Genomic DNA, 19,279 nt, shown 5'->3' with positions numbered 1-19,279 from the left:
TCTGATTGGCTTGGGCATCTGAAGCCTTCTGGACACCTCCCTGGTGAGGAGTTCCGGGCACGTCCCACCGGGAGAAGGTCCCAGGGAATACGCAGGACACACTGGAGAAACTACAATTTACGGCTGACCTGGAAATGGTTTTGCATCCCCACCCCCACCAGAAATACTGGATGAAGTGGCTGGGTTCAGGGAAGCTGGGCTTCTCAGCTAAAGTTGCTGCTCCCGCGACCCAACCCCGGAATGGATGGATATTTAGTACAGGCTGGACTAAAATGATCATTCGCATATTGTGCCTACGTCAATGAACAAATTCCGGTTGGATTCAGAACTTAATAATATGACATATTGCCCGGAAACTAAACTTCAAAACATATTCACACACATTGTTGACTAATTGTTCTAACTACAGAATAATTGCTCTTCTAATTTTCAAATGCCGTACTTTAAGTAGAATCTCACATTGCATTGTGGCCAATGGTATAATCTGGGTCGGTTATTGCACACTGTTTTAAACCCCAAGTAAATAGTCCTCATGGAAAGACTCCTGAATAAACATGGTTTAGCCTGCATGCCACTTGCTATACCAGCTAGCAGCGCAGACTATAGATATACAGTATTAGCGGATTATTTTGTTAAAAACATCAGATATGCAGTTATGATACAAGCCACACATATAATTTTATAATCGGGCTTTTACGGTACTTTGTGGAGTTTGTCACTTTTTTTAATCGCGACCGGTTAGGGCCCCCTCTCGCCTAAGGCATAACTGCAGCCTCTGTGTCAAGCTCGTGCATGGTGCGCGTGCGAGTACTTGCGCTCAAATAAACCAAACAAATTCTAAAAGACTCAGATATTTGGTATATCTTGCACCTTAAATTGCTGTTGTTTCAGATACGTAGTAAATTTTAATCAGTTTTCCAGTTAAAGGTGCTTTGGATTCACTCAGCATCATATTTCTAAGGTCAGGACAGAGCTGGGTAAGAAAGCTTTCAAATATGCTGCTTCCTTTTCATGCAAGAAAATCGTCCCATTCATCAGGTCTGGCTGGGAGCAAATTAAGGTTCAGTTTCTTGTTGAAGGACATTTCGACATGATCATAAGGGTTGAGGACCATTTAAAGGAACGTGAAACTAATGTTGACAATGTAACTCTTTTTTAATTTGCTGTTTAATTTATTTCATATAAATATGATTAGGATTTTGTATATATATTGTGTAGTATGCTTTTATGGTGTTATAACTTTTGGAATAGGTTTTTTTTTTTTAGGTTTTTTACATGGTTAAATAAAGGAAATGAAAAGAGTGTATTATGAGTTAATCCAGTGGCGTTCCTAAGCAACTTGGCACCCCAGGCAGGATTTCTGGTAGTGTTGGGCCAAGAGAAGAGCTCCAATGGCCCATGACATCACTCTAAAGAAAGTCAATTGGACAAACTACCGCACACCACATTAAATAATTAGGCTACGTTCCACACTGCAGGGCATGCTGCCCAATTCTGACTTATTTTTATTAATTTATTAATTCATTCATATATTTATTTTTAATGTACTTGTTCACATTAAGCACAAAGCACAACGTTGAGTGACGTACACCCAAAACACAACGTCATGTGACACCGGTTTGCGGAAGTACATATGGTCATACGTGGTGTCGGGGATCACCTTATCAATTGAATTTATATGTAAGTCCTTGCCTGATCAATCTCATATTGCCAGAGTAGGGAGGCAGGAGGAGGTAGAAATGTTTTAGGGAAATGAGGCGACGTATGGAGAGTTGGAGACGTCTACTTGTGTTTACGTCACGTCATTGCCGTGCATATTAAATGAAGCGCCTGCAAGGCTGAATTTCTAATATTGCAACAAATGTCAATTTAAAATTTCATGTGTCAATTTAGTTATCAATTATACTTCATCTATGACTATTACTTGTTAGATCAAGTTTACTTTAATACATAAAAAAATAAATTGTATTACTGTTGCTGTTAAGAGGAGCATGACATTTAGCAATATAAACTCATCTTTACCAGTGTTGGGAATAACGGCGTTTAAACTAACTGCGTTAGGTAACTCCGTTTTTTTCTCATTAACGGACTAATCTAACTAATTATTCTCCCCATATTTGAAACGCCGTTATCTTTAATGTATGAGAAATGCGTTTCGTTATTGCGTTTATTTATTAGATCCAAGACTCGAAGTAAGCTTACAAGACATTGTGCTGTGACTAGCTCTGAAAATGTAATTTGAGCACTGTTAGAGGCACTGTTGTTGTTGGAACTCGTCACAATAAAAGTGTCTTGACAGCTGAAATGTATCGTGGCTTTTATTTTGGACGTGCTAAAGGAAGCGTGTCACAACGTGACGGACGTGTCGTCCTTCTTCCTTTTGGACCTTGAGGCTTAGCATATTTTAGCATTTTAGCAAAGAGTCCACGTCCTTACCTGCAAAAATAACAGTCGAGATTTGCCGAAAAACGGCCGCCATGAGGAGTGATTTGTTCACAATCATGTTCCACTAAGAGCCATATTGCGACTCAACAAGCACCATAACAGCGATACCGGTAAGTCATAGCGACACACTCACCTAGTGTAATTAATAGCGCCAGCAATCAAAAAAATATTGAAAGAAATACGCTCACTCATGGAGGCGATGGAGTGACATTTGTATGTGAATGATGCATGTTAAGCCTAGAGTTGGGCAGTTTTCTGACGTAAATCAATCATTAAACACGTCTTTATATGTGTAGAATTATAAACTGAAGATACATCACCATACTCTCATATTTGAAAGTGTACAGTACAAAAGTATATGTTTTTCAGAGAGATCAAGTGGAAGCTGATGATTCTGAGGAGTAAATATAGTAGTAGTTATGGCTATGATTTTGGCCATGATAGCATTAAGCACTGTATATTTTAATAGCATTGGCAATTTCTTTTATCTATTATTGATTATTTTAGCCCGCAACAATCATAAAAAAAATGCCCGGGAAATCCTGGAGGGACTGTCTACAAATTACCTGTAAATGACATATGTGCCACAAATCACCATCTATCCAGTATTTATTTTATTTGTATTATTATTCTGATTGCTGTAGTTGTAACATACATCACCACTCCAAATTTAATAAATTATTATTATTATTATTGTATGATGTGTCATATAATGGAGTGAGGCATTTGTGTGACATAAATACACAAATAAATGAAAACACCTTACATAGCCTGGACGTAATTTGAATTACTTGTATAGAAATATCATAATAATAATAATTGTAACGATTATTTGGGTTTTTAAGTAGTGAAAATAGTTACATTTTGGAAGTAACTTGCCCAACACTGACTGTAATTTAATATAATTTGATGTAAATCATCACTTTGTACAGCTAAAAAAAAAAGGGAAAAAAGAAGACAAAAAGCCAATTCGGACGGCCGCGGGTCATAATGAATCCCCCTTAAATCTGTGAATAAATCTGTAACTTCAAATAAAACATGAGCAGCTGGAATGCTGCACCGGAGTCTCTGAAGGTGATGGGCGCACGGCTGAGAGGCCGCGGCAGGTCCTCTGAAGGCACAAATCCCGGTTGGTGGTAAAGTTCTTGCGCGGCTGAGTGGCCGCAGCAAAGTCCGAGACGGGTGAAGCCCAGTTCAGTTGGTTTGGGTGTTGCGAGGCGTTGCTGGCGCACGGCTGGAGTAGAAGACAGTGTGTCGCTGGCTCACAGCGGCTTGGTGCGTAAAAGTCACCGGGTCAGTGGGATGCTGCGTGATTCAGAGATTGGACGGTAGGTGGATTGGCTCTCGGCAGGAACAGACACGCGCGCTTTGGGGTACATGGTGCGGTTGCAAGTCTGTGGCTCAAGAAACAAACCCACGTGGTCGTTCTCATCATGTTTGGCGACCACGTCTCTGTGTTGGTCAGGAGCAGTTCATGGGGCCAGAGAGAGCGTTGGCAAGAGAGCGTGGACAAAGAGGGAGGTTCTTTGCACGCTGGCAGGTGATCAAGCAGTCTCCGCCTCTTCCGTGCGCAAAAAGCAGACTTGGTCGAATGAGACCAAGCTTTTGGGATAGCATTTGAGTTTTTTTTTTTAATCAGAATTGACAAGCCAGATGCTTCATTTATCATTCTGAACACATTTCAAACACTACCGCAATCATAAAGTTATTAAATCCGCTAAGCTTCCTAATTAGCTTAATTTAGATGGCTGTAGAAGTTACACACATAATTCATTTGAGATAGACATACAGGTTGTGTACAAAGATAAACAACAGAAGTCACTTGATGTCAGTCAAATACATAGAGTCCGTTTATGCAGCAGGATTCTTGAGGATAATATTGATAGTGACCGCTGGAGGGCACTGTGGTACCGTATAACTTCCGTAGGAGCGTTGTTTCCACAAAAAAACTCATAGCTGATTCCTGTAGATAGACCAGACCATAAAAGTGGTCTGGGGACTGATAAGCAGTCCTATCACTTGTAACAATTATAGACCAGTCACCCTCAATTATTTTTTTTCTCTTCCATTCATTAACATTTCCCTCTTGGAAATGTGCGTTCAGTCAACCTTGGTTGGGTGAGCTATCTCAGTTTCTCCCCCTTTTATTTAAACCAGAGACAATCCAAAATAGATTACACTCTTTTAAAGTCAACCACAGGCCATCTCACCAGGATGTGAATGTTTGTTGCAACCAGAACCACGAGTTTATGGCATCAAAGTATTTTATAGAACAGCCTCATCTTCACCACTGCTGACATCTGAGTGTTGGGCAGACTGGCAGTCTGCAAACTCTTATCAAGGCATAAAACAACATTAGCCAAAAGGTCCGTTGGAATCCTGGTCAGTACATTCTAGCCTCCTTGGAGGTGACGCGTAACCAGAGTGCCTCCAAGTGGTCACGATCGGAACTGCCCTCACATAAAACACCTATACACCACAAAGTAATCGTACACATTTCATATAAGAAATTTATCATATACTAGTGAACTTACGCACAACTGAATGTTTCACGTCATGTTGTTATGTCTATAAAGGAGAATGTCATATGTAATTCAACAGGAATGATGATTGTAAACCCAGAGATTATTGAATTAGTCAGGAAAGAACGAAATGATCTCATGATACGTTATTAGTTGATATGTGTAACGATAACATGCTTTGCTTGGAAGAACTTGACTTGCCAACCTAACCAAATTTAATTAATCTCTGTCTTGGGTTGAGCCAAAAAAGGGACGCAGCCCGCACCCTCGTTGTGATGGACATGTCCCGCAACTTTAAAACAGCCGGCGCGAACCTCGCGCTCTTGTTCCAGCCCTCTCGTTCCTGCTTCACCTTTTTCCCCTTTTTTCACCTCGTCTGGCCTAGAACTAACAAAAGGACTCTCCGGTGCCCTACATTTTTCAACAACGTGGCATCTCTGTTCCCTGAACAACCAAGTGTCTCGGAATTGCCGATCACACCGAACCGCCGCCGTGCTCCAAACCCTGGCGCCCACCACCGGCCAGAGAGACTTCTGCTCTTCCTTTTTCCCTTTTTTTTTCTTTTTGTGTTTCGTCCCACCTCAGTGGCACAATTTTTTTTATGACCCCGTGTGTCACCCAGCGACCACAGTTTGGACTCTGGCAGCACACACTCCCCGTGCGTCAACCCGTACCTGCTCCATCCTCTGAGCGTCCCGTCGCGGCGCAAGCTGGTTCAACGGCTAGTCTCCCTCGGGACGCAGGCACGCAACAGATCTCTGCCTCAGCAGCTGGATTTGGGCAGCTGAGACGCGGTCCTCCTCGCGCGCCGAGAGTACAACTTCGGCTGAAGCCCCCCGACCTTGCCTGAAAGCGCCATCAACCTTGAGCCGAGCTGCAATGCCCCTCATCTGCCGGGAGCCTCGAGCTGCGTCGTACGTCATCTAACTGTATAATTTTTTTTTTCTTGCCTTTTGGGAGCAACTTGATTTTTTCTTTAATCGACCTTCCCTCCGCTGGCTCGATTCAACTCACTCACTCTCCTCATAGCCAATTTGACACATTGCTGGTGCAACTTCCATTTCAAATATCTCACAGATTTGGCAAGTCAAACCTTTCCTTTCTATCTCATTAAATTGTTCCTTTCTTATTTTTATTAGCTTCAATTTTTATTCCTTTTCTTTTCACCGTATGATAGTTAGGTAGGCAGTGTTTTGATTCTGTATGTGTAATCGTAGTGAATAAATGCATGTTTTTCTAAATTTAATTTGTTCTCAATCGTGCTTGTGTCCGAGTGGATTAGTAATTATTTTATTGATACAAAGAACCACGAACATTGAAAGTGGCGACTTCAGATTATAAATAAATAAATGAGGATTTGGATTTTATCCGTTGTGTTTCTCCAAAAGTGAAAGTAAACAGAACGTGGTGCCCCTATAGGCGATTGAGGGAATTACAATTTCCTCAAACGCCGATCAAATAACTAATTTGTCCAAAAAGACAACATCAATTATCGCTACACACTAGTCTGCTTGCTAAACAGGCACGGTGGCTGAGGCTGACTGGTTAGCACGTCCGCCTCCCAGCAGAGGACGTGAGATCAAGTCCGTGCTTTGGCCTTCCTGCGTGGAGTTTGCATGTTCTTCCCGTGCCTGTGTGTGTTTTCTCCGGATACTCCAGTTTCAATCCCACATTCCAAAAACATGCATGGCAGGTTGATTGAACACTCTAAAGTGTCCCTAAATTGTGAGTGTGGATGGTTGTTCGTCTCTGTGTGCCCTGGATTGGCCTAGCAACCAGCGGTGTACCCCGCCTACTGCCCGAAGCCAGCTGGGATAGGCTCCAGCACCCCCGCAACCCTTTTGAGGAATAAGCGGTTAAGTAAATGGATGCTTGGCTGGGTGGATGGATAATAGTAATAGTAATAATAATAATTATTAATAATAATAATAATAATACGATTTTTTTTATTTTATCCAATTTGTTTGATATAAAAAAAATGTAAGTAGTGAAAATAGTTAGTTTGCCTGGTAACAAGTTACTTTATGAAGTAATTCAATTACTAGCTCAGTTACTTAAGTAATAATTAACTATAATTAATTACTTTTAAAGTAACTTGTTACCAGGCAAACTAACTATTTTCACTACTTACATTTTTTTTTATATCAAACAAATTGGATAAAATAAAAAAACATTGATGGTAATTAATTAAAGTTAAAATAAGTAAAATATATTCAATTACATGAATTGCCACTTTGTTGTCTTATTTTTTTTTTATGTAGGCAGTGGTCACACTTTTCTGAGTGCATGCCATTGAATTTTTTGTCATGTTATTAGATAATTGTTTATTTTGAACTGCTCCTAATGATGTTTGTAGCACAGTTTTGTGCTGTTATGTTGTGTTTTGGTAAATATTCATGGTTTCTATACAGTAATTGTGAGATGATAGTGGAAGATCACTTATCGCGGATTCACTATATCAGGGGTGGCCAAGTTCGGTCCTCGAGAGCCACTATCCAGCCTGTTTTCCATGTCTTCCTCCTTCAGCGCAGCTGATTCTAATGATCAGCTCATCAGCAAGCTTTGCAGAAGCCTGTCAACGATCCTGATCATGAATCAGGTGTGTTAGTGGAGAGAAACATGGAAAACAGGCTGGATCGTGGCTCTCGAGGACCGAACTTGGCCACCCCTGCACTATATCATGGATTTGTATTTGGGTCCAAATTTCATACATTTAAGGGGTTCATCCTGGGCTGTACCTCGCTATTTCACGGGTTTTTCAGAGATTATACCACCTGTCCACCCGGGCCGCCCCCCACTCCTCCCATATTTACTGTATTCTTTATTTATGCTGCTATTTTTCTTAATATATTTACAAAGTTAACAAGTGTTTAGAAGGGTCGGAACTGTGTGGTGGCTTAGTTATGGCTTAGTAGAAGCATAAATCGCCCATAACACCCCCCAAAGTTAGGGAACACTGTACACAAAGTCAAGTCGAGCCGAAAATGTAGGCCGATTGGCTACAGCAGAATAAAGTGAAGGTTCTGGAGTGGCCATCTCAATCTATTGACCTCAATATCATTGAGCCACTCTGGGGAGTAGGGATGGGAATTGATACGATTTTTACGATTACAATCCCATTTTCGATTCTGCTTAGCAATTCAATTCTTTATTGATTCTCTTATCGATTTATTTTTTTGTAAAAAGGAGAATAAATAGATTAGCATCCACTTTTTTATGTTAGCTGTATCTGTGAACATGTTTAAAAGAAACATGGCTTTACAAACCCAACAGTTTAAGTTTAAGTGTGTGACTCCTTAACTCTTTTACTGCCAAAGACGTTAAATGACGTTCTGCAAAAACCTACGGAGGAGCGCCAAAGACGTTAAAAGACGTCCACCCATTTTCTTTTTCTTTTTTTTGAAACGGGTGAAGTAAAGCCTTGCCCAGCTGTGGTGAAAGTTTCAAGCAGGTCGAGTGAGCCTAATGACTATTTTTGGCCCCTAGAGGGCAGCGATGACTCTCTTTTGACAAGATTGGGTAGGCGTCAGTAGAAGACGTGAGGCGGAGCTAGAGGGGACAATGGCTGGGGAAGGGAAGAGAAGAGAACATGGCGACCGGTTTGCAAGCAGCTCACGCTCGAGCATTTTTTTTCAAAGACGAAAAGCATCGACCAACGCTAAAGAGCATATTGATGACAACGATGATCATCATCGATGATGATGAGGGTGACTCCGAGGTTGGAAGCGTTGACGCGGCAGTAGAAGACGTGAGGCGGAGCTAAAGCGAACAATGGCGGTTGCAAGCAGCTCACACGTGGGAATTTTTTTCAAAGACGAAAGGCATCGACCAACGCTAAGGAGCACATTGATGATGATGATGATGGTGACTCCGAGGTTGACGCCGAAGTTGGAAGCGCTGACGCGGCGGCTATGACGACGTCATAAAGGTTCACGGGCTAGCGATGCTAACACCGGAAAACGCGGAGCACGCTCAGGCGGACGTTCAATCGGACAACGAAGAGTGCCCCGAGTCCAATGCATATTCATCGGAGGAGTGGGTACAGTCTGCTACTTGCTATTCCCCGGAAAAAAAGGCCGTCAAGAAAGTGTAACGTCTGCACGCGAAAGGGACAATCGAAAGTGAAAGTAATCTGTTGTGCAAATCCTGGTCCCTCTCCTTGCACGCAGGAGAGCGTTACAAAAAGAAAAACTGTATTTGAAACATCCACATAATTGTAAATAGTACCACAGTTGCACACATTTGTAAATAGTTTGCGAAATTGTTTTGTCAAATTGTTACACTGTTGAATGGAAATAAACGTATTTTGCAACCAAAAAACACTTTTTCATTGTTGGTGATAGCGTTTTACAGAAGTAAAGCACTATTTAGGTGTTTGTGGCATCATTCATGGACAAAAAGAAGTGTACAATCCACTAGAGTGCATGAAATAACATTGTTTCACAAAAAGCTCTTTTTCTCCGCTTTTGTTTCAAAACAGCATTTCGGTGAAACTAACCATTTCTATTGTTGATTACTGAAGAACGGAATAAGGTAGAAACAAACTTTTTTTTCTGATGAAAGATGAGATCTTTCATTTGGTAGTATGTGTGTTTCCATAGTCCAAACACAACATTTTCTGTGAACCTTGAAAGATCAGTCAAAATGCTTAAATCGGCTGGCACTGGCGACATCCCGTTTCTGAAAACGTCTGGCAGTCAAAGAGTTAATGGGGTGCCATGGGGTCCCCAGAAAAAAAAGAAAAGAAAGAAACAAAAGATTTGAAAATAAATATTACAATTTTTTTTTAAATCATCTGCAGAAATTTACAAAATACAACCTAGATTATTTTGTGACTATAATGTCCACTCTAGTAACATTTCAACAGTCATATGAACTGAGCACTCAAAAACTCTTCTTCCTGCCTCAGTCAAAACAGAGGCAACCAGTAGATTGGAGTGTGACTCCCGTGAGCTGTTTATGAGCAGAGTGTGTGGAGGTAACAAGTGTTGCTTTAAGTCATGGTTCGTTCTGTACATCTTTGCACATTTTGCAACCTTGAATGAACCCTGATGAAAAACACAACACTCGCGGGCCGCAAGCAGACGCCCTTTAGTGAGATATGGGCTTTAACATTAACGGGCGCTGACATAGTTTCTACCTGCAGTGTTGATGGGAGAGGACACTTGGATTGTAGGTGCTGCTGCTGGGTTGAGTCCTCCGGAGCGCTCACAAACACAATGGACAGTTATCGCATGATATGTGCAAATACTTTTGCATAATGGTAGTGGTTCTTCCCTTAAACGAAATATCCAATTTGCAAATATTGTTGTTGTTGGCTTTCCTTGTAAAATGTCACCAAACTTTCGAGCATGATGCCATGTTTGTTGCTCGACGCGCACGGAAATGTCGCGCGTGTGGTGACATCATCACCCTACATGGAATCGATAAGAGAATCATTAGCAAAAATGGCAAACGATGGCAAGGAATTGCCGGTTGTCAACAAGAACCGGTTTTCGATTCCTATCCCTGCTGTGGAGATCTCATCCACAACTACCACAAAAGACTCCAAGCTGTCATAGAAGTTAAAGGGGGCAATACACGGTATTAAAAACTGGGGTATGTAAACTTTCGATCAGGGTCATTTGTGCAGTTTCTCAAGTCATTATGATTTTAAGAATGAACGCAGTCGTTTCATAATAAATGGCTTGACCCAAGCACTACCGATTAGTGAAAGAAAGGTTTTTGTGTTATCATTCATATTTTCTGAAAAATGGCCCAAAAAATACATAGGGTATCAAGCACAATTAGTTTATTAGTTTTGTGTAATGGTGTTTTATTTTATTGTAACCACATTTTATTCTGGATTCATAGATGTCATGGCTGGGACAAGAAAATGAAATACCAGTCTTTGGAGAGGGCAACAACATTGTTCCCACGATTCACGTCAGTGACCTTGCAAGGTTGGAAACAACAGCAATACTTAATTCAATGTTTTTTCTTTCATTAATTAATTAAATTTGTTTAATATCTATTGCTAGATAGACAATTTTTTGCCCCCGGACATCATATAACAACAGGACGTCAGCGATGACATCTCATTCGCGACATAAACAACATCTGGAAAAAAAAGGGCTGACAGGTTGAAGCCGTGGCTTATTGAACCCCGTCCTCTGAATTCATTTTCGACGCTTCAATCATCAAAGACACAATTTATACCCTAATTTTGACAGTCATTGTGGCACATTGTTGTCACTCAGTCCCAATAGAACGTGCGTCTACACCACGTGTCAGAGTCCAGTCCTCGAGGGCCTAAGTCCTACATATTTTTGAGGTTTCTCCAACACACCTGAGTTGATGATCAGGAACATTATCAGGCTCCTGCAGAGCCTGCTGATGAGTTTAAATATGAATCAGCTGTGTTGAACATGGGAAACCTCTAAAACATGCAGGACCTTCGAGGACCGGACTTTGACATCACTACTCTACACGTTACCATCAGTTCATCTTGAGTGAACTTTGCATGTATCGTTTGTGACCATTTCCAGTCGTTTGGAATTGTCAAATCAGTCTCCAGAAGCCACCAACAGGATTCACCCCATCAGGCGAGCGGGCCGCAGCCATCGACGTCCATTCTCATTTGAGCCATGGTGTTGTTGGATGCCGCTAGGTCAGTTTTCACCTGTGACATGGCCTCACAGGTCATGGATAGGTCAGCTTGCATTCTGACCATTGCGTCACAGCGATGGTGCACACATTATTATTATTATGATTATTATTATATGACAAGTCAAGGCATTTGTGTGACAAATATTCACAAAAATAAATGAAAACACCCTATAAAACCTGGACTTAATTTGAATTCCTTGTATAAAAATATAATAATAACTATAATAAAAATAATAATAATATTTAAAAAATGAAAAATCCAAATTATTTGATATAAAACTTTTTTTTTTAAAGTAGCGAAAATAGTTAGTTTTTTAAGCAAGTAATGAGTAACTATAATTACTTTACTAAACTAATGTTCCCAACACTGCAGAGTACATTTATTCAACGTCTTCCACATCCAGCGGGCCAGACTCAAGACTATCCATACCTCTCAGCTGTCAAACACATAGCTCGACATAAAAGTTCCGTCGGGACATAAAAGCTCACCACGACCAGCCCGCCCGGCAGAAAAGAACCTACCAACAGCGTCCAGGGACCAACCCACCAACCCCACCCGATTTGGATTATGCTTGCCGTGATGTGACACCGTTTCCTGTGTGTCTCTCCATTCCCCAAAATCATTCAATTCATGGTTTTCTTTGTTACCTTATCCCAAAATCAAAACATCTTACATCCATTTTTCTGTAGTTACAATACCAGGCTTCGTCACAGATATTATGTAGAGCCTGACCATCAGTGCTTTAGCTTTTAAAGCAACACCAAGGAACTTTCAGTTTGTTGATTATGGCGGCGCCATATGGACAAAAACGGTAATGTTATGCCTGAAGGAATATCACATTTCCCATGAGGACAAGCGCATTGCATTTTTGGGCTCCCGCCAGCGAGTGAAAGCCGGACAAATGTTGCTGTCCTTTTATCCGGGTAGCTTCCCTTTTTCTTTTTTGTCTCCTCAGGCAAAACTTTTAAGTTGTTTTGCAGCTTCTGCCAGGAAAGCAGTAATTGTGCGTCGACATTCAAGTTGATGTCCGTCTTTTTGACGAATGGGGGCTCTGTCTCAGTGTCTCGGTTCCAGTGGGGTAGTGGGGTGTCTCTTTGTCTGTGTCCGACTTGGGGTGCCCACATTTGGGGTGTGGCTTATTGGATCAGCAGTTGGATGGCTTGATCTCTGTTGGTCCAGACTCGGGAATGCACTAGGACTGGGCGTCCTACTATAATAATAATAATAATGCATCCGATTTACTAGACACTCAAAGACGCTTTTTAATCGACTTCATACATTATTCATGCACTCACACATTCACACTACGGTGGTGGTAAGTTACTTAAGTAGCCACAGATGCCCTGGGGCAGGCTGATGGAAGCATGGCTGCCAGTGTGCGCCTATGGCTCCTCCAACCACCACCAAACATTTGCAACTTCCGCACACCAGTGTGATTAGCACTGGAGGCAATGTGTGTGAAGTGCCTTTTCTAAGGACACGACACATGACTTGGGGAGAGTGGGGATTGAACACCCGACCTTCTGGTTTCTGAACGACCTTCTCTACACCCTGAGCCACGGCCGCTACTAGTACTAGTACAAATAGTTTTAAGATTTTACATGATCTGTATATTCTTGAATACATAAATTAAAAGTCCATCCTTCACGTACTTGCATAAGATCCTCCTGGAGACTCATTAGTGGTGTTACTGGACATACTCAAGGGCCTACTGAGCTTCCGCTTCCGGTCACGTTGGCGCAGCACGTCTGAGACACGGGCTCCGTGGAAAGCTGCAGTTCTTCTAACCTTTTCCTTATTTAACTTTTATGAGCCACTTGCTCAATCTGTCCGCGACTCCTACCGCGAGTTAAAGCACACGTCGGGGCTCCGAACGGAGCCTAATCTACAACAACAACTCATGGCGTGTGTAAACAAAAGAACAAAGGAACGACATGGCTTTTGTTGTCCTACATCAGAGACGCGCTCTGGGCCCTCCGCTCAACAGGCAACACACCACCCCCCGACCTGCCGGAGGAGATTCGGCAAGCAGACCCAGGGAAACGCCGCCGGAGGAGAGGACAACGAGGTGGAGCACGCCAAAGGCTCCGGAGGAGAGGATGCAGACCAGCGCTGCCGTCCTTGCTGCTCGGCAACGTGAGGTCCTTAAAGAGCAAGCTGGATGAGCTGAGAGCCTCACCTCAGCCTGCCGCGAGCACCGGGACGCCTGCGCCATAGTGTTCACGCCTTCATCTCCGATTGCATTCAACAACAACTGCGACGGTGCCCGGAGGCCCCGGTTTTCATTTTAGGGGACCTCAACCACTGCAAATTGGAGCTGGCACCCGGCGGCCGCACCTGCTTTTGGGTAAACTGAAGGAGATGAATGTGAACTCGTACATCTCGAGGTGGTATCACTCCTTCCTGACAGCGCACACAGCAAGTCAAGGTCAACAGCTCCCTCTCGGAACCCAGATTGATAAGCACAGGCGCCCCACAGGGCTGCGTCAGCTCCCCGGTCCTCTTCACGTTGTACACAAATGATTGTGTGACATCACACCCAGAGAACTTTATCATTAAGTTCTCTGATGACACAGCTATCGTCAGCTTGCTGCAGGCCGGCGGTAGCCCACTGGACTATTTCTCAGAAATAGAGAAATTTGTCCAGTGGTGTGACCAGAATCATCTTGTGCTCAATGTGGGGAAGACAGAGGAGGTGATATTTGATCCAAAAACTGTTGGTGACCACAGGCCAGTCGTCATTAACTCTTTTACTGCCAAAAACGTTAAATGACGTTTAGTAAAAACCTACGGAGGAGCGCCAAAGATGTTAAAAGACGTTCACCAAGTTGTTGGTTTTTTTGGGAAACTGGTGGAGGAAAGCCTTGGCCAGCTGTGCTGAAAGTATCAAGCAGATCTAGTTAGTATAATGCCTATTTTTGGCCCCTAGATGGCAGCGATGACTCTCTTTGGACATGATTGGGTAGGCGTCAGTAGAAGACGTGAGGCGAAGGGGACAATGGCTGAGGAAGCCATAATGGCGACCAGTTGCAAGCAGCTCACGCTTGAGCATTTTTTTCAAAGACGAAAAGCATCCACCAATGCTAAAGAGCACATTGATGACGACGATGATGATGATGGTGACTCCGAGGTTGACGCCGAAGTTGGAAGCGTTGACGCGGCGGCTATGATCACGTCATAAAGCCTCACCGGCTAGCGATGCTAACGCCGGAAAACGCGGAGCACAACCAAGCACGCTCAGGCGGACGTTCAATCGGACGACGAAGAGTGCCCCGAGTCCAATGCATATTAATCGGAGGAGTGGGTACAGTCTGATCACGGAGAAGACACTGGTTATGGACTACGATGCCACCATGAATGGAGCGGATAAGATGGATCAACCACTCGGTATAGGAACTGAAGGACATGAGGAAGCCAGACGTAACACCACCGTAATGTCACCGTATCATGATCCTGAGAGTAGACTTGATGCCAACATGGCCAAACACACACTGCAGTATATACTTGCTATTCTCCGGGAAAAAAAGCCAGCAAGAAAGTGTAGCGTCTGCACGCTAAGGGGCCATCGCAGTGAAACTAATCTGTTGTGCAAATCCTGCTGCGTCGCCTTGCACGCAGGGGAGTGTTACAAAAAGAAAAACTGTATTTGAAACATCCACACAATTGTAAATAGTACCACGGTTGCACACATTTGTAAATAGTTTGCCAAATTGTTACACTGTTGAATGTAAATAAATGTATTTTGCTATCAAAAAACACTTTTTCATTGTTGGCGGTAGTGTTTTACAGAAGTAAAGCACTGTTTAGGTGTTTGTGGCATCATTCATGGAGAAAAAAAAGGTCTCAAATGCACTACAGTGCATGAAATAATATCGTTTCACAAAATGCTTGATTTCTCCGTTTTTTGTTTCAAAACAGAGCATTTGAGTGAAACTAACCATTTTCTATTGTTGATTACTGAAAAACGGAATAAGGTAGAAACAAACTTTTTTTTTTCTGATTAAAGATGAGAGTCCAATCTTTGGTAGTATGTGTGTTTCCATAGTCCAAACACAAAATTTTCTGTGGACCTTGAAAGATCAGTCAAAATGCTTAAATCGGCTGGCACTGACAGCATCCCTTTTCTGAAAACGTCTGGCAGTCAAAGAGTTAAAAACAATTACATCAGCCAGGTGGGTTCATACAGGTATCTGGGGGTCCACATTGACAACACACTCAGCTGGTTGGAAGTCTCTGCTCCAAACTCCAACAGCGTCTCTATTTCCTACGCAGACTTAGGGTCTATGGAGTGGAGCAGAGGATCATGCTGTTGTTCTACCGGGCTGCATTGGAAAGTATCATCAGATACGGCATTGCGGCCTGGTACGGCAACCTGATTGTGCAGTCAAGGTCACAGATTGCCGGTCTGGTGCGGACTGCCATGAAGATCATGGGGGTCAGGAATCATCCTTCCCTACACATGCTTTATGAGCGGTCCGTCACCGGACTGGCACAGAAAATTGTTACTGACCCGACTCACATTCTGCATCATGAGTCCCAGCTACTGCCTTCCGGCAGGAGATTCAGGGCCCCCAGAACCAGGCTGAACCGCTACAAGAACTCATTCCTGCCGACATCCATCAAACTGCTTAACAACCGACATTAACTCAGTGCAATAAGATATATGGTGCAATGTTGTGTGTGTGGAATATTGCAATATATGCAGCTGTGCTGTACATACTCATGTGTATATATATATATATATATATATATATATATATATATATATATATATATAGAGTGTGTGTGTGTATATGGGTGTGTGCAGTCCTCATGTATGTACTTCTCTACACATGTATACTTCTGTGAAGACTTCTGGTACGTCTTCTACTTAATGCTGCACTTCTTATTTAATTTTAATTTCATCTCTTTCTATTCTGTTGTTTTTTTTCTTTACTGTAAACTGCAGCTGGACGGAGTCCAGGAAAAAGTTCCCCACGGGAAAATAAAAGTATATCGTATCGTATCGTATCGTACTGTAGCTCCTATGTCTCTTGTTCAGGAGGCTTACTTTCTGGGACAGTCCTCAGAGAGGTGTAGGTGGTACTTTATCCTCATCACAGGTTTGAAATTCGTCACATGAGAAAGCCTCCCTGCGCTTCTACATTGTCCTATATTCAGTTAAAAACATAACATTCAGCAAAATACAACGTTCAGCAAAATACTTTAAGCAATAGTTCTCAAAATTGTGTCCAAGAGCCCCTATGGTTCTTTTTTTCTTTTATTTTTTTTAAATTCCCAGCTGGAGCCCTCCCAGCCAAACATGTTAAAAAAGCATCAGACTTATTTCAACCATGGATAAACTATTTAAAAATTGCTGATTTGTTTACTCACAAAGATTGGTGAGTTTGCAGATTATTTTCAATAAAAGTTTAATTTAGGGATGTCTTTATCGAACCTTTTCACATCCATTGCATTCTGCTTTCACAATTTTGTTTTATTTACTGTCAGTATATGGTGGGAACAGCATTTGCTATCTCCACATGTGCGACAATGCACCTGTCCTAACATAGTTTTATTTGCTGTTCCTGCTGTGTACGTCTTGAACTCTGAGGAGCAGGCAATAAGATAAACACTCACAGTTACAAAGAAAGTAGAAGTCGCTATCAATCTATTTTTCAAGAACGTAAAGCAGGGATAGCCAAGTTCGGTCCTCAAGAGCAGAGAGATTCGTGATCAGGATCGTTATCAGGCTTCTGAAAAGCTTGCTGATGAGCTGATCATTAGATTCAGCTGCGCTGGAGGAGGGATACATGGAAAACAGTCTGGATAGTGTCTCTCAAGGACCGAACTTGGCCACTCCTGACGTAAAGTCTGCCGCGCGATGATTTCGGTATATATATATATAGCAACAACAAACAAAAAAAACGACAGCTGAAACAGGGCATGACATGAACAAAGAGAATAGCATAGCTTGCTAGTTGACATTTGCCACTTTTGAAGAGCCGGCCTGCACGACGAACGGGGACGTTTGGGAGTATGGAACGCAAAAGTGTGCCAGTCAGGCGTGTCCTCGCAAAGCCACACACAGTGCGTGCTCCAGCCAACAACTTTCACAAGGAGGAGGCCAGCCAGTCTCGTGCCGCACATTTACTTATTACCAAAGTCCAGCGAAGTGGGCACAGCCACCAAATCCGGGCCAAGCCAGACTTGAACACAACACTGCCCGTTCGACAGACGACCTCCATCTTCAAGCAGCCGGTGACCAAAGTAACAAAAAACCCTAGCAACAAGGTGAAAACGGACCCGCAGAGGGCCGTGGACCAACCAAAACAGTTGTTCTGGGAGAGGAAGCTGAGCGGGTTAAGTGCCTTTGACATTGCAGACGAGCTGGTGAAGACCATGGACCTTCCCAGAGGCCTACAAGGTGTGGGCCCTGCGAGTTCCGACAAAACGCTGCTGACCGCCATCACTAGCGCCCTCCACACAAGCCCCGCCCCCGTCACGGGCCAGCTCACGGCGGCCGTGGAGAAGAACCCGGGAGTATGGCTCAACACCACCCAGCCTCTCTGCAAGGCATTTGTGGTGACGGATGAAGATATAAGGAAGCAGGGAGGACCTCGTGCAGAGCGTGCGGCGGCGGCTCGAGGAAGCCCTCATGGCGGATATGTTGGCTCGCGTCGAGGACGCCGCTGTGTTCGAGCCACCCAGCACGCTAGAAGAAGAAGAAGAAGAAAAGGAGGAGAAGAAAGAGGAGGAGGAGGGGGAGGGGCCGAGCGGGTGGAAAAGGAGGAGTTAGCCAAAGTACACAAAATGGCTGTGATCATTCCACCGGTGCTGACTGATTTTTCTGACGTCATTTACCACAACTGAAGTCATCAATAATCGGGAGGATTTTTTTCTCTTTTGTCACTACTTCAACTCAAATAAAATAACAATTTTTATATATTTTTTTTAATTAAAGGTGCTCTAAGTTTCAGGAGCTCTGTCGGGTGCCGCACACTATTCATTAAAAAAAAAAAAAGCAAAAAAAAAAAAATGAACAAAGAGAATAATTGGGTTTAAATGAATAGTTTTAATGTACCCCATGTGGTCTGTAATGCTTGCTACAATTTGGCCACAAGCTTTTGCTATTGCAGGGAACTGGGGACATTTTCAGCTGCGCCCAGCACGGAGGCTGTGGTACTTCATAAACTGTAATCGTTTGGCTTGGCGCAGCAAAAATCTCGCTCGTTTGCAAACCCGGAAATGTATTCTTGTGAAATCCTGCGTCAGTATGCTGGTGTAGGTATAGTGTGGCATTCAAGTGTGCCATGGAAAATAATCAACTCTTCTACCCCCACACGGTCACAACTTAGAAAAATGTGCTTCAGAACCAAAACATGGCACTGTTTAATTTTTGAATCAGTGCTAGGAAGTACCGACCCAAATCGGTCCATACCACAAAAAGTACCGTCTTCGGTGCCCATCCCTAGTGTCTCAATAGCTTTGAGCTAGCGATTTTTGCAAACAAAAACTAAGAAAGAAACAAAGTCTGTGATGTATTTGACATTCAATAGGTGTAATTGTTTTGTCATGTGAGGTTAGTTTTACAGTGAACTTCCACTGGAGTATCAATAAATTACTTTAAACCACCAACTTTCACTACGACTTGTTACTATGTTAGCACTTTTGCGACATGTTT

At 42.8% G+C, this 19,279-nt stretch overlaps 1 protein-coding gene and 1 pseudogene across 25 annotated transcripts in view; both read left to right on the top strand.

Moving 5' to 3' along the window:
• The window catches only part of ak7b (adenylate kinase 7b), a 157,022-nt gene that overhangs the window by 23,652 nt on the left and 114,091 nt on the right, over positions 1-19,279 (top strand). For 20 of the 25 annotated variants that reach the window (XM_077555289.1, XM_077555284.1, XM_077555288.1 and 17 more), the window contains one exon: positions 10,821-10,909. The exons of the other annotated variants lie outside the window; for them this stretch is intronic. In XM_077555289.1, coding sequence (XP_077411415.1) covers positions 10,821-10,909 — 89 coding nt within the window. The remainder of the gene's footprint in view (positions 1-10,820; positions 10,910-19,279) is intronic. 25 annotated transcript variants of the gene reach the window in all.
• LOC144056627 (methyl-CpG-binding domain protein 3 pseudogene) lies at positions 17,574-18,468 on the top strand (annotated as a pseudogene).

The sequence above is a fragment of the Vanacampus margaritifer genome, chromosome 1 (genome assembly GCF_051991255.1).
Source record: "Vanacampus margaritifer isolate UIUO_Vmar chromosome 1, RoL_Vmar_1.0, whole genome shotgun sequence".
NCBI classification, from domain to species: domain Eukaryota; kingdom Metazoa; phylum Chordata; class Actinopteri; order Syngnathiformes; family Syngnathidae; genus Vanacampus; species Vanacampus margaritifer.
This window is presented reverse-complemented; position numbering and strand designations above follow the sequence as displayed.